The sequence below is a fragment of the Cololabis saira genome, chromosome 17 (genome assembly GCF_033807715.1).
Source record: "Cololabis saira isolate AMF1-May2022 chromosome 17, fColSai1.1, whole genome shotgun sequence".
Classification (NCBI taxonomy): Eukaryota; Metazoa; Chordata; class Actinopteri; order Beloniformes; family Belonidae; genus Cololabis; species Cololabis saira.
This window is the reverse complement of record NC_084603.1, coordinates 27,201,417-27,215,731: the sequence shown is the minus strand read 5'-3', so window position 1 is coordinate 27,215,731 and position 14,315 is coordinate 27,201,417. Positions and strand designations below refer to the sequence as shown.

The 14,315-nt window shown below is 42.7% G+C and overlaps 1 protein-coding gene across 1 annotated transcript; it reads right to left on the bottom strand.

Annotated features, from left to right (window-relative positions):
- Positions 1–9,598: 9,598 nt before the first annotated feature.
- On the bottom strand, positions 9,599–13,404 carry six3a (SIX homeobox 3a). The gene is made up of 2 exons (XM_061744815.1): positions 12,545–13,404; positions 9,599–10,753 (listed from the first exon to the last, which is right to left on the bottom strand). Exons 1-2 carry the CDS (start codon positions 13,234–13,236, stop codon positions 10,561–10,563), a joined length of 885 nt encoding a protein of 294 aa, XP_061600799.1. The 5' UTR covers positions 13,237–13,404; the 3' UTR covers positions 9,599–10,560.
- Between the last annotated feature and the right edge of the window lie 911 nt (positions 13,405–14,315).

Genomic DNA, 14,315 nt, shown 5'->3' with positions numbered 1-14,315 from the left:
GAAATCAATTCAATGACAGCTGTCAGATTTAGTGCAGGAGGTAATGACCAAATATTGAAAATTAAATGTTTTTGTATGGAGGTGTAATGTGAGCAATAAGGGGTTTTCAACAGGACAACACAGCTTGCTAGGTTGCCATGGTTTTAGAATAAGTCTGGTACTGCCTGCCTCACTCCCACAGGTCCATTTAATAGCCTGCCAGGGACAGGAAAGGTTGTATTAGGGGCTATTGCAGATATTAACCATCCATATTTTTATACCCACACCAGTGTGCTGCCTGTGGATATTATGATGCAATAGAAAACAGTCCAAACCTCTAGGTAGTTGCAATCTGAGTCTGATAGTGCTGTTGCCATTTTCTCTTCATAAAACTAATCATATGCATTTCTATTATATACCCTAAACAACAGAAACGCATTGTTGTGACTGACAATATATGAAAAGTAGCTTCAAATATCTGAAAGGATAATTCATGCTCCTAAGTTATAAAATAGTTTTAGGTGATGTTAGAGAGGGCACAGAGCACCAAATGTGTGCTATGGTTAAAAAAAAATTATTCTGTGAAAAGGATCACTAGATGGCAGCGTAACATAATGAAACACTAATTGGTGAAGACTGCATACAAGCTTTAGTACTGTAGGTAAGGTAAGCATGGGGATGCATATGGGTGTGATGATAGAGACTACATCAAAAGCGTAGTCACACACTTGCATGCAGGATTTGGGCTTGTTCCCTACATGCATGTGACATTTGAAAGAACGGAAGCTAGGAGGTACTATCTTAATCCCAGAAAAAAACACTATGCAGCGTCTCACTCATCTCCCCTCCCTGGGGCTTTATAGGCCACCAGTATGCTGCAGAGGATTACATCAGGGAAATCAAAAGAGTGCACATTTGCACATTGCCCACTGACATTGTCACACCAAGAACAGACACCACTGAGTTAAGCCAATTGACCATTTACACAGCTCTCAACCTCTCCCTTTGCCCTCTCTCAATTCTCTCCAACTGTTCACATTCAATTTTGATCTTTGTGTTTTGTGTGTGTGTGTGTGTGTGTGTGTGTGTGTGTGTGTGTGTGTGTGTGTGTGTGTGTGTGTGTGTGTGTGTGTGTGTGTGTGTGTGTGTGTGTGTGTGTGTGTGTTTGTGCACACATGCACTTGTGTATGTAAAGAGAGAAAACAGTAAAAGAAAGGTTAATATTTGGGGAATTAAAGCCTGCATGTTCAACGTTTAGTTATTTTTATGATTTGTTTCAAAATGCTGCTCTGGCTTTTTTCTTCTGTTCCATAATACATCTTTTTTTTCTCTTTTCGTTTCCTCAAATTGCTATGTAGTCACTTTTAATTTACTAACATGAGTCACCTTGTTTAAGGGGACTCAAGTTGAAGAAAGTCACCTTAAGTTCAGTAACCATGTGAGGAGTGTTTCTGCTGGTTTGACCTGTGACTGCTCCCCTCTCATCCATCCACCTCTACCTGCACACGTTTGGTCTCCGATGTGTTGTCTCTCTCCTCGTGGGAGCTGTGCAGCTGCTGCTGCTGCTGCTGCCTGCTGAACTGGACTGAGTGAAGGGAGGGTGGGGGGGTGGTGAGGTCGGTGTATGCGTCAATAATGCATGTGTTTTGGAGGCCACCTCGGGACAGAGGCCATTTTTAAATAGGGTGCTTCAAAGATGCTCCACGACCGACTCATGTACAAGAACCTATTAAAAATAGAATAAGTGGTCGGACAAAACAGCCTGCTTCAGCTGAGGGCCTCGAGAGCCCTGAGCCAGTTAATAACCAGCAAGGCACATGTTCCATGCAGATGCTCTGGTAGACAGTGAGTTGTGAAGATTGCATTCAAACATAACATTTTATTAAACTTTCTTCCTATTTTCCAGATGGTTACGCTCCATCTGAGAGTAGTTGGGACAAGCAAAACCTTTCAGCTGGACCAGAAAGGCTGACTGTGTGTGTAAGGAAGCAAAGGGTCTAAAGGAAGAGACGATCACTCTGCCTTTTATATGGGGCTACCTGAAAACAAGTTGCAGTCTTTTTGTCTGAATGTGTGTATAATCCATTGATTAATAAAGTGTTCAGTTCATATTCTGTTTCGTCATTTGCTTTTAAATCTAAAATGCACTAGTTGTACGCATTTTGTTTCTATAGCATTTATTTTCCAACAGTACCTCCATGCGTCTTGTTTGAACTATAAATTGACTCAGGTGATCCAAGATATATTTTGCTTTATTGTTGTCAGTCTGAAATGAATCTCAAACTGCTTTAAGATATTTAAGTACAAAATAGGGAAGTAAAGAAATTACAGTATGCTACTTATGGCATGTAACATACTAGTAGACCCTTTTCCTCCTGGAGTTATTCGAGGGTGGATTCAGGCCAAGTAGCCTGAAGCATTTCACTGTCCATTAACAGTGAAAGCTTCTCTGTAAACTGGTATTTGTCCTTTTCCTGCTCCAGCTCTCCACAACAGCGTTGCAGAGGACACCGTTACACGTCCCCAGCTCGCCCACACAACCAGTCGTACTATCTCTCACACACCAGTCACTTGGCTCCTTGGCGGACTCGGTAAAACTCTAGGTATCAGTTTTGAAAAATTAACCGAGGATCGGGGGGGTTCCATTACACTCTCTGGCGTCTGAATCCTTGATCTAGAACTAAAGGGAGAAGCTGGTTCACTGTTCCAACATCATTTGACTTTCACACAATAAAACTTTAATGAAGGTGCCTGCTCCTTGTGTGTGTAAAGGCTTATGCAGTGTGTGTGTGCTGCCGGGATGACTTCACTGTAGTTGTCCTTGTAGTGCTCAGGATGGCTATGTACGTCCGGGCCTGCATTGACCTTAACTAGAGCACAACGAGGGTTTGACAGAGACGTTCCAGCTTGAACATACCCTCTGGTCCAGCTGGGTGTACAGTAGATTGCAGGCCGTTAGTGCCACTACCAGTGTGCTAAAGCCATTTAAAATAGTATCTGCTGGAGACACTGGTGGCTCCATCAACACTTATCATGTTGAGAAATCAGCTACCTAAATGTCTAAAGACACCAAACATGTCCAGAGGAAAATGTTTCCATAGACCAGGGGTGTCCAAAGTCGGTCCTCGAGGGCCCGTGTCCTGCATGTTTTAGATGTGTCCCTTTTTTTTTTATCAAACCGTGATACAAGGAGCTTGGTCATCAACAGAACTATTCAGACTTTGATGACAAGGTGGTGACGACCGTTAATTAGAATCAGGTGTGTTGATGCAGGGAAACAACTAAAACATGCAGGACACCGGCCCTCGAGGACCGACTTTGGACACCCCTGCCATAGACTGTAATAGTCGTGTCAATTCCACTTTTCTCCGCTAGATGGCAGTCAAAGAGCGTGTTTGCCGCTGCTCGCAGCTCTGCCGCAGCCAGGCCCCTCACTGTCCTTCACAACTACACTTTTTCTTGCGGTTGGATCCTGTTTGTGGTGGTGGTGTGTAGTGGATGGGGGGCATTCTGGGTAAACCATCGTATCGGTTTGTAAATGGAAGCTAAATTGATAAGAACACCCAGACATCGGTCAACCCCCGACCTTTTGTTCAGGGCATCGGGCTCAGAGAGGAGGCTTGTCATCAGGCAGGTTTCATGAAAGCTGACGGCTGTCACAGTCCAGTCAATGTGATCCGTCCTTAACCTCAGTTTAAGATATATATTTCGGTATTATGGCTTTAGAGTGCCCAATGTTGCTGATGTACAATTTTCAAGTTCAGAAATAAACTTTATGATGGCTGTATTGTCATGAACGTGTTCTTCATGTGATATTTTTTCAATCCACATCTTTAAAAATGTTGACTTTCTCTGCGTAAAGTCACGATCCGTACCGTACAACCTAATTTAGGAAGAAATCTTTATATAAAACATCAAGTGATGGAAAACGCCGCGTCTTTGATATGTTAGAACACAAAACAGAAACAAGGGGCTTCGGTGCATGAATTCAGATTGAAGGCCGATCCTACGGCGTACGGTGCGCGTCGCCGCGTAACCCTACGGCGTAGGCTCTGCGTCGATTTTACGCAGAACCATAATTCAGGCTTGAGTCGTTGACCTCGTTGACGGGAGAAGTGTGCAGATTTTCCAAGCAGCCCACCGTGGCGTGGTTGGAGAAGAGACGGAGGGTGTAAGTTTGAGGTGTCTGCGTGGCTGCGGCGGGACCAGGTGTCCGTGTCCAGGTTCACGCGACGCTTCCAGCACGAGGAGAGCCAGCTGACAAACAAAAGCCCTCAGCACCAGACCAGGGAACAATCAGCAATTCATGAAAGGAAAAGCTGGGAGTCAAGAGGAACATGTCACCAAAGTGTATCAAGTGTGAGAGTGGGACTGGGGCGGTTTCACTGTTTTACTGCTGAGTATGAAATATTCAGTTATTTATGCACAGAATTTGGAGAATCCTACTTTATGGAACCAATAATATTGATCTTAATGTGAATTCTGCTGCAGCAGAGATCCGTATATCAATGTAACTTTTACTCACAGTAAAGCAGTGCGGCTTATACATCCAAGTCAGACATGGTTCAGTGTGGGTGTGCTATACACCAGCACCCCCTTCCTCCCAGTCTATCCGTGTGTGTGGGAGCGTGTGCGTGTTGGAGGCGCGTCTCTGTGCCGCGCAGCTCCGCCGCCATTCTTGGAGGCCTGAGAACGGCCGCAGAAATCCCAGGTGCCGGGGCTCCATTTAAGCTGCTCAGCCCTCTGTCCACTCGGTGTGCAGGAGGCGAGAGATCACAGCGCTGCACCTCAGCCCCCCACCCCACACACACACACACACACACACACACACACACACACACACACAAGCTCCATATGTGCTGTGCGTGCAAGGCCGTGCGCGTACGCACCCGTGGGGGGTGGGGTGGGTGGGCGGGGGGGGGGGGCATGTATGCTTGAGTAAGCTAGATTTGGGTTGCTTTCATGTTATGCTTGTTTTAAAAAGATGAGGCTTGTGCATTGGCAGTCCACACTAATAAGCATTAGACTGGAGTATTTCTTGACCCCCCCCCCAGATACACACACACACACACACATTTCTCTCATGCACACGCACATACACACACGCACGCACACACACCTCCCGACCTGACTATGAAAGAGAGAGTATGATCCCAGCTGCCTCTACGTTTCATTAATAAAGGAGAATACCGCTTATACGTGCTGCACATGACCTCCAAATTACTGTTTAGTTTACTAACTTCACATGCACACACAAATACACACATGAATATATATATATATATATATATATATATATATATATATATATATATATATATATATATATATATATATATATATACATATTTTATATACACACACACTTTTTAAAGGCTGACATCCTGCCTTGTAGATAGTGTATGTGATGAATGGTGTGGAGGTGGGGGCTGTTGGGTGGTGGGGAGGAGAGGTCAATCAGCTGTCATCAAGCGGCAGGTGCACGGAGGGTAAGCAGTGGCAAAATTGCGCACGATTCACGCAAGTCGGCACACGTAAACGACACTAACAAAAGTCAAACTATCTCCGCACACAGCCATGAAACCATAAGCCTGAATCCTGCCCATGCTGCCTTATAGCATAATATTCCAACTTGCTTTGTTGAATTTCAGTGGTTCCTGTTGACCCTTATAAAGCGTTTAATATCACTTTAATGGTTTAAAAAGCTGGAGCAATTTACTGCAATTTCTCTGGAATGTGGTGCAGGATAGCTGGGATTTATTTTAGGGTTAGTTGAAAATAAATGTGTAATTAATTCAGACTCGCTTTATTGTGGCCTTTGCAGGGATTGGCTGATTGCTGCAAATATTTCCCACAATAAGCCCGAGAAGAGAGGACTAGTTCTAAGTCTGAGATCGCTCTTTCTCTCCCCGAGAATGTTGGGTATTACTCTGTCAAGAGGGAAGCTGCCGCCCTGCGTCTTACCTATTGAAGAGAGGAGAAACAGAGCAGCGAGTTTCGTCCACCGCGCTCATTCCTGCACCGACACCCGCGCTGGTGAGGCAAACTGGTGCTGCATGAATACACACCAATAGAAAAGTTGTGTTCAGTTAGCCGGTGCAATCCTAGCAAAAAAAACAGGGCAGGGCAAGTATTTCTCTCCGCCAAACCCCGGCCCAATAACCCCCCTTCCTCCTCTTCCTTGCAGTTGGACAATATGTTATAGTAGGGACGGAAGAGAAAAGGAAGATTGGATTCTAAACACATCACCACGACTCAAGCAACCACCACAACCAGTCAGCTCGTCTCTCAAGAACAAGTGCAAAATTAAAAGATACCAACATTTTACTTGGTTGCTTGTTTGTAAAAGAAAACTGACATGCAGCAAAGTTATAACCCCGGCTTTACTGGTATTTAAGTCGTAGTGTTTTGAGTTCCAGTCCTCCTGACTATATATAATATCTACACATAACCACTTAGTTTTTCAGCCTCATTGACGCCCAAGAACAAAAGTGAAAAGTCTGTTGGGACTCTGGTTTGGTTCTTATGATGACGCCAATTTCCTGCCTCATCTTATGTATTGTGGGAGTTTTGTGCACAAAACTCCATGGAGATCATTTTATGCAAAACACAAGCAGGAAATTTGGGATTTTTTCTACTTTTTTTTTTTTTTTTTTTTTTTGCATTTTTCATTTAAAATGTAGTTAGGATTTTAAAAGGCACACATTGAAAAGTGACATATATGGAGGTCAGACTGCATCAACTTTACAATCTTCGATCTTTTCTTACGGCACTGCTGCGTTTTATGCTTTGGGTCAACTTTTAGGTGTGACACTGCTTAAGGAATTTTTCAGATGATGTTTTCCCTAGCGACTTCCTTTGCTTTAAAACACTTTAAATCACATAACTTCTGAGCATTTTTATATTGCTGAAATTCCTCTATTCACTGAAAGAAGGTTTAAATGCCTATCAGGAAAAAAATAAACTGTCTGGAAGTGAAAATAGGGGAAACATGGGCGTTTTTATTGTTGCCGTACTTGTCTCACATTCATGTTTAATTTCATGTAAGTATCACACACACAGATTACTCTTCGCTAAGTTCCTTTGTCTTGTGATCCATATTTGAGTTGACAGATCACGAACAAGAGCTCCCCCACTGTTAATGACCCCAGCCAGCAACAGATAGGCTCACACTTTTAAACTGCTGCTGCTCTGGCCTACATATGTTTACTGCGAGGCCCGTCCTCTATACATGCATCTCATTTACATTGTTACACATGCTCTAATGGAGAAACCATTATTAAGTTCAATTATTATTGACTTGCAGCGCGTCGTTTTGTATCACATCCCATAGAGCCCAATTCCTATGTTTGTGTAACTTTGACAGATAGTGACATCCATTGTGATAACTGTGTCCAAGCCATGCACGGAAGTATGCAAACTTAAAAGTGTATCTCTTATGCTATCTGTTTTAACACACTATAGTCTAAGTTTACTTGCATGTTTAAACTGTGAGTTTAATGAACGTAATGTTGTGCAATTGAAATCTAGTTTTGTATTCATGAGCTTTTAACTCTCCATCCCTATCCCGTGCCCTCCCTTCCCGATAAAAAATCCTCTCCACTTTACGATTCATTTAATCTCAATCATCTCCGAGACTTGTCTTAGCCAATACAACTTGCGGTGTGCGTAAATTGAGAGTTGGGGGTGCGATAAGCGTGTGTTGGTGCGGCGGTGGCACGACCCCTCAGTGCTTTTGATAGGCCCTATCTGTCTCTTGCAGACCGATTTAAGACCCGGGATGGGGTTTTAAATATGATACAGATTTACTTCATCTGCGATCGGAGTGTGGCGGGAGGTGGTTTGTTTCAGGCAAGCAGGGAGCATGGCTTTGCTTTTGTCAGCTTTATGGCCTCGTTTGTTTCCTGATCACAGGCCTATTGAGTCGTGTGGCTGAAGCGTTTGACACAGTTGTTTTTTTGTGTTTTGATTGGTATCAGTCAAGAGGAGACAGATAACTGCACCGATAACATCTATGCAGTAACAAAAAAAAAAAAAAAAGAATCAGCTGTCACATCCAAGGTCTATACAAGTTTACTTTTGACCACATTTCCACTTTTGTCAAGCTCAATTTACTATTTAGGAGAATAGTTTTTGTTTGTTGCAAAAATAGTCACTATTCCGTTTTGTTTCTAACCCACAGCTTCTTTGGTACATAACTTAAAGCCACCATGACAGATGAAACTAGACAAATTAGGCGTTTTTAGTATGAAAACAGGTGTCGAATCTAGACTCCCCATGTTAAATGCCTTCTTTCAGCCTGTAACGCGTGCGCGTTTATGCGCACAGCTCGCACAGGGTAATAGAACTTCAGACTTGTACAATAAAAAGGAATTCCTTCTGAAAACTATTCACTCTTTTTTGTTCATTTCTGACACCACAGTGAACCCAAAATGCAGTTTTTACACATATCACCAAAATGTCAGCTGCCGAACAATCAAGGAGAAATGTACTGTAACCAGATGAAACAACCGGAGGTTTAAACTGTTGATGTGCCCTCTGCAGCCTCTAATTTCTCAGAGCCTCCGGGATGCGAACAGCAGCCCCTGTCCTACTTTTAGCTGCCCAAGACATCAGCGCTCAAACAGCCCATGTATTTACACAGGCAGATCCTGGGCGAAACAAATGTTTGAGAAAGTGTTTCCAACAAAACTGTGGCTGTTCGTGCAACAGTGTCCTAAAGCAAATCGGCCCTAGTCTGCAGCATAATTGGTTGGGGATTTGGATGGAAAGGGACTGCAGGAGAGAAAGCCACCCCGCTACCCCCCCTCTCTCTTTTTTTTTGAGGGGGAAATGGTTCTCATCCGAGAAAGAAAAGCTCTTTTCAGGAGCTACAATGGGAGATTGGGACAGGGGAGGAGTCCCATCGTGATTAGCCCATTTAATGGCGCGTTTACTTAATTTCTGTATTCAGTATCAACGGTAAACAAAAGGGGGAAATAGCACTCACATTTTAAAGTGCTGCATTATGTTTTGCCAAAAATGTGTACAGCATAAGTCACGTAACGCTTACACATCAATATAAGTTTGAAGCAGCGGTGCAATGGCGGGATAAGAATGGGGTGAAGTGTATCTGCCTCACAAAACTAAAATCGAAAAGTTTGTGTAGCTGTTCAAACAATAGAAATACGAGCGACCGAGCAAACCAAGTCAAGTGACTTCAGCACTCTGGCTGCATAACCTGCTCCGGGGACACATAAGCTACGATGAGCATTAATGCGTCCACAATCCAATAATGACCCAATATGAACATGTGTTTAGCCACTTATCACTGTCCTTATCCGTAATCGGATGGAAAGACAGACACAATGCATAGAGGTAAAGCAAGTTGAAAAGTGCATTTTCATTTGGAATAAGCAGTATCTAAAACCATGCAAGAAAAGATCACAGAATAATTGTATATATTATTGTATAAATTATATATATATATATATATATATATATACAGGTTACGTGATGTTTGTGCGCGAGTATTTAACATATACCCTTGGTGCCGTCGTTGCCATCATTGACCCACAAAAAACCAACAAAAACGCCTACAGCAGTTCAGTTGTAAGTTTTGACAAATATTTTATGTAGGAACACCAAGTCAAGAAAAGTGAGGAAAGGGATAGAAAAGAGGATGACACGGGGAGGGGGGAGAGCATTAATTATGTACAAGCATATTTCTACACGTATATTACAGACCGGGAGAATGATCGCATTATTTGAGATATACATAATTCAATATAAAATTTTGAAAATAAAAATAAAAATCTGATACAGTCATAAACGGATCCGTTCAACATATTTTTGACCATGTACCCCACACAGGCAGTGACAGTAGTGTATTAAAAAAGGTGCTTACGACTTAAAATGATTGTCTGATGAACACAAAGCAAAAAAACAGCATTGCATCTTGTCTGCACGGCGGCTTCCTCACCGTTACCGTCACCATCACCATCATCATCATCACCTTCATCATCATGATCACCATCATCATCATCATAACCATCATCATCATCATCATCATCGCCATCATCATCATCATCATCATCGCCATCATCATCATCATCATCATCATCGCCATCATCATCATCATCATCATCATCATCATCATCATCATCATCATGATCACTTCGACTAAAACCGTAGATGGGAAAGAAAAAGAAAAAGGTGCGGTGAAAACACCAAGACGAGCCGTTTTTATTCCCTCTGGTCGATGTTCCTGATGGAAAATCTTGCATTCAGGTTTCCCCTGATTACAAAATGAAAAATAAAAACCATCATGCAAGTAGTCTAGTAGTGGTGGAAGTGTGGGGGTATGAAGAGGAGGGGCAGGCGTGGGTCCTTTGAAAGCGCTTTTAATAAGAATAAAAAAAAACGACGTGCTTTTATCTCTTTTATTTTAATATTTATATCAGTCAGTCCTTTTTTTCATCCGCCATATTTCATAAGTCTTTTTTTTCAGGTCCATTTTCCCTGTAAATATTTCTCTTTTTGTTTGTTCTTGTGTTTTTTGTTTGTTTGTTTTTGTTTGTTTGTTGTTTTTTTTCCTCCGTATCATACATCGCACTCTGAGTCACTGGATGTGACGGACAGGATGGACGTCCCAGTATCAACTCTCTCTGTCATACTGGAAACGCTGGTGGTGGGACTGGCCGCGGTCGAAGGCGACTCTGCCGAGCTGTGAGGGGTGAGGCCGGCCTCTGAGAGGGACCTCATACCGCCCGGTCCTATTGCTTGGTGTTGGAGCCTAGAGAAGAAAAGAAGCGAGGAGGGGAGAAAAAGGGAAGAAAAAATTGAGAGAAATGGCAATTAGACCTGAGAATGTCCCCCTTCCCCTCCTCCTACTACAAAATAGGGGTTCAAACTCGCTTTTCTTTTCCCTTGCCGGCCCCAGCCATGCATGCATGCTTTTATCAAACAGCCAGCTTTGCTTTTCAGGGGACAAAACACAGCGCTATTTAGACTACCAAATGTTAGCAGAAATTAAATGAAGCTCTATTTATTGTTACTATTACTATTTTTATTTTATGTTATTGATTTATCATCGTCAATGCGCGAGACAACCATCTGAACTCGTTGTCAAAAAATTATTTTGTTGGTATTATGCATCCCGAGATATTTTAAATAGAACGATTGTGTGTTACTTTGTTTATATCTGTTTATATCTTATGCTTATATCTGGGCATTTTTATTTAAGCCCCATGATTGCAAAGCCGAACAATTCTTGGTTTTAACATGAAAATGCTTGCCTTTGTACAAATGTAAACTGTCATGAGCCTTTGACGCAGACGTGGTTTATCCTGATGAAAGTGTATGAATGAGTGATATTGAGATCGTGGTTACTCCAATCATCCTGAATGTTTATCTCCAGTCCACTCATGATAATAACTCCACCACGGCGGGATAATGTCAGTGCCGAAATATATCTATTCATTTATCAAAAAGATTAGAATAGTGTTCATATGGCTTAGTTGTCTCCGCGGTATTTTTTTAATCAATTACAGCATTTCAATGTAATGATATACCACACATAACGTTATGAATACAGCTTATGTCTTAGACGCATGCTCCTTTTAGTGAAGTAATGTCAGTCATTTGATTTTTAACCTTTGTGTTCAACAAAACTTCACTTGAGAACAATAACAATTCTTGTGTAGGCTACATAAAATCTCCTCACAAGCTTTAAATTTAAATAAGATATAAATTAGCATTAGAAAGAAATGCTAATTTCACAACATTCGAAATTAATTGCAAAACAAGACAATTACAGTTGTGTTTACATTACAAACGAAACGATTTCATATTTCACCAGGTCAAATATATTAGTCCAGTAATGTTTATTTTAAGTGATACGTATTTTAAAGGTCATTCTCTTAACCCATAATCGTGGTAATTGTTGTTGTTGTTTTCATAAACATCAACTACAAACTGACCTGATTTGTTTCATTATGTTTTGATTTGTGCTTGCAGATTTTTTTGCATTAACTCTTATATTGAAAATGACCTAGAACAAGACATTTTTGTGTAAAATAAACTACACAATAGTCGCTCATTTGCTTTGACAGTAAATTTAGTTTGTACTTGAATTATGTTATTTTACTATTCAGAGTTATTTCAAAATAAAACTCGAAATTTAAAATTATAGTGTTTTTTTTATTCCATATACTCAATTACTATATATAGTAATACAATTTTACTCTAAATAATTATCTATCATTGGATTTTATCTAATTATTTGAATCCTTTATTTATTATAAAATATAACATAAAGAACTGCATATATTTAGTACAGTTGTAAGTATTTATACTTAAAACGAAGTGTTTTGAATGTTTACTCGGATTTGACTTCATAACAAAGATGTCACCGCCTGCTCCCTCCACCTGACTGACTGTCTGACTTTGTATTTCTCAAACACTTTATCCGAAAGCGTTGCGTCTGTTTCAAAGCATTCCCCTTGTTTTCTTTAAAAGAAAATTTTTTTTGGACGGATTACGATCATTCTCGCGTTAAGGAGAGGAGAGGAAAACAAGCACCAACCTGTTTTTGGCTGCCGCGGCTCTGTCTCGTTGCCTCCGGTTTTTAAACCAGTTTCCGACCTGTGTGGGAGTGAGTCCTGTGGCTTGAGCCAGTTCCCTTTTCTTGCTGGGGTTCGGATACGGGTCCTGCAGGTACCACTCTCTCAACAGGCTCCGCGTCCGCTCTTTGAAACAGTGCGTCTTCTGCTCCCCGTCCCAGATGGTCCGAGGCAGCGGAAACTTCTTCCGCACCCGGTACTTGTCGACCGGTCCGAGCGGGCGGCCGCGCAGCTTCTCGGCCTCCTGGTAGTGCGCTTCCAGCCACATGGCCTGCAGTTTGCCGTGCGAGTCCTTGGTGAACTTGTGGTTCTCCAGGATGTGGTAGAGGTCTCGGAAATTCCCCGTGTGGAAAGCCACCACGGCCCGGGCGCGCAGGATGGACTCGTGCTTGTTGATCGCCTCGCAGGCTCCCGGAGCCACGGGCAGCGACCACAGGAAGCGGCCCAGCCTCTCGATGTCCCCGGTCTCCTCCAGCGTCTCGCAGACGCTCGCCACCTGCTCCGGGGAGAAGTTGAGGGTCGGTAGCTGAAACATGGACAAGTCTTCCGGAGACCTGCTGCTGGGAGCGCTGTTCGCCACGAGCAGTGGGCGATCAGCGAAGTTAGGCAGGAAGAAATGGGAGGGATAAAGCTCTAAAGGGGATCTGAAAACCATGGAAATGACCTGAGAGAGAAAGAAAATTATCGAGAAAAAGAAAAACCGAAAAATACGGCAAGTAAAAAAGGTTGAATGATTCAATGGCTATCGCCTAATGACACCAGCCTCATAATATCTCCCCCCTAAATCCGCCGTTGAGTGTAGCATTGAAACATTTTGTTTCCCTTTTCTATTGGTCTTCTTGGTGTCGTTGTAACGTTGTCATGGCAGCCCTGCCAATCACTGTCAAGCGTGCCAATCATTAGCCAGTACGTAGCGCGAGGCTTTCACCACTTGTGCAGCACGCACGGGGGGTTATCAGAGTCTCCGATCTCCACAGCAACCCTCCCACCGACCCGCGCGCATCAGGCGCAAGCCAATGCTCGCCTATCTGCTGAATGGAATGAGCAATTAGAGGGTGGAATATTATTGCGATCTTAACGAGGCTCGTTAAAGCTAAAGAAGATATGTAGACTGGAGATGCTTAGCAGAGAAGGGAGGGAGGCTGAGGGAGCTTTAAATGGGTGACAAATGGACAAGCAGTGTCTGTAACTCGGGAATACAAGCGATCCTTAGAACCGAATCAATTTTTATAATATTTTTGTTTCATTTTATTTATTTTTTTTGTAGAATAGAGACGATTTTGTTATCATTTTCTGTCATCCCATTCATTTTTTGTGTGAAGCACTGTCTTGCCATGCATTTATTGTTTTCTAAGATATCATACTGTGGCGTATATGTTTGAAAAATGTTTTGACTTCTACCCTGATCTGTCAAAAAAAAGGGGGGGGGGTGGGGGTGGGTGCAAACAGGCTCTGATCATGACTTTATTTGAGCTCGTGGTGTGGGTGGGTGCTGGTCCGGGTGTGCGCCGCTGCGTGATGCTGCTCCCCCTCCCGCCGTCCCGGCCCTGCTCTGGGACTCCGGCTGCAGCGATGGCCCCCTGCCCGCTGATAGCTCCGCATCCAGCAAAGTGTGTTGTTTCGTATGAATATCGATGAGCAGCGATGACTTGACTAAACAGAGATCATTGCATTTGGACAATTAAATTGGTGTATCGCCTCATCGCATTTTGTTTTGATTTGTTGTTTTTTTTT

What these genes read in the sequence shown, in the direction of transcription:
- six3a (XM_061744815.1), bottom strand. Translation starts at nt 13,236, where the DNA reads ATGGTTTTCAGATCCCCTTTAGAGCTTTATCCCTCCCATTTCTTCCTG. An exon ending in GCCGCGGCAGCCAAAAACAG is followed by an intron (nt 10,754 to 12,544) that starts GTTGGTGCTTGT and finishes TTTCTTCTCTAG; the next exon opens with GCTCCAACACCAAGCAATAG.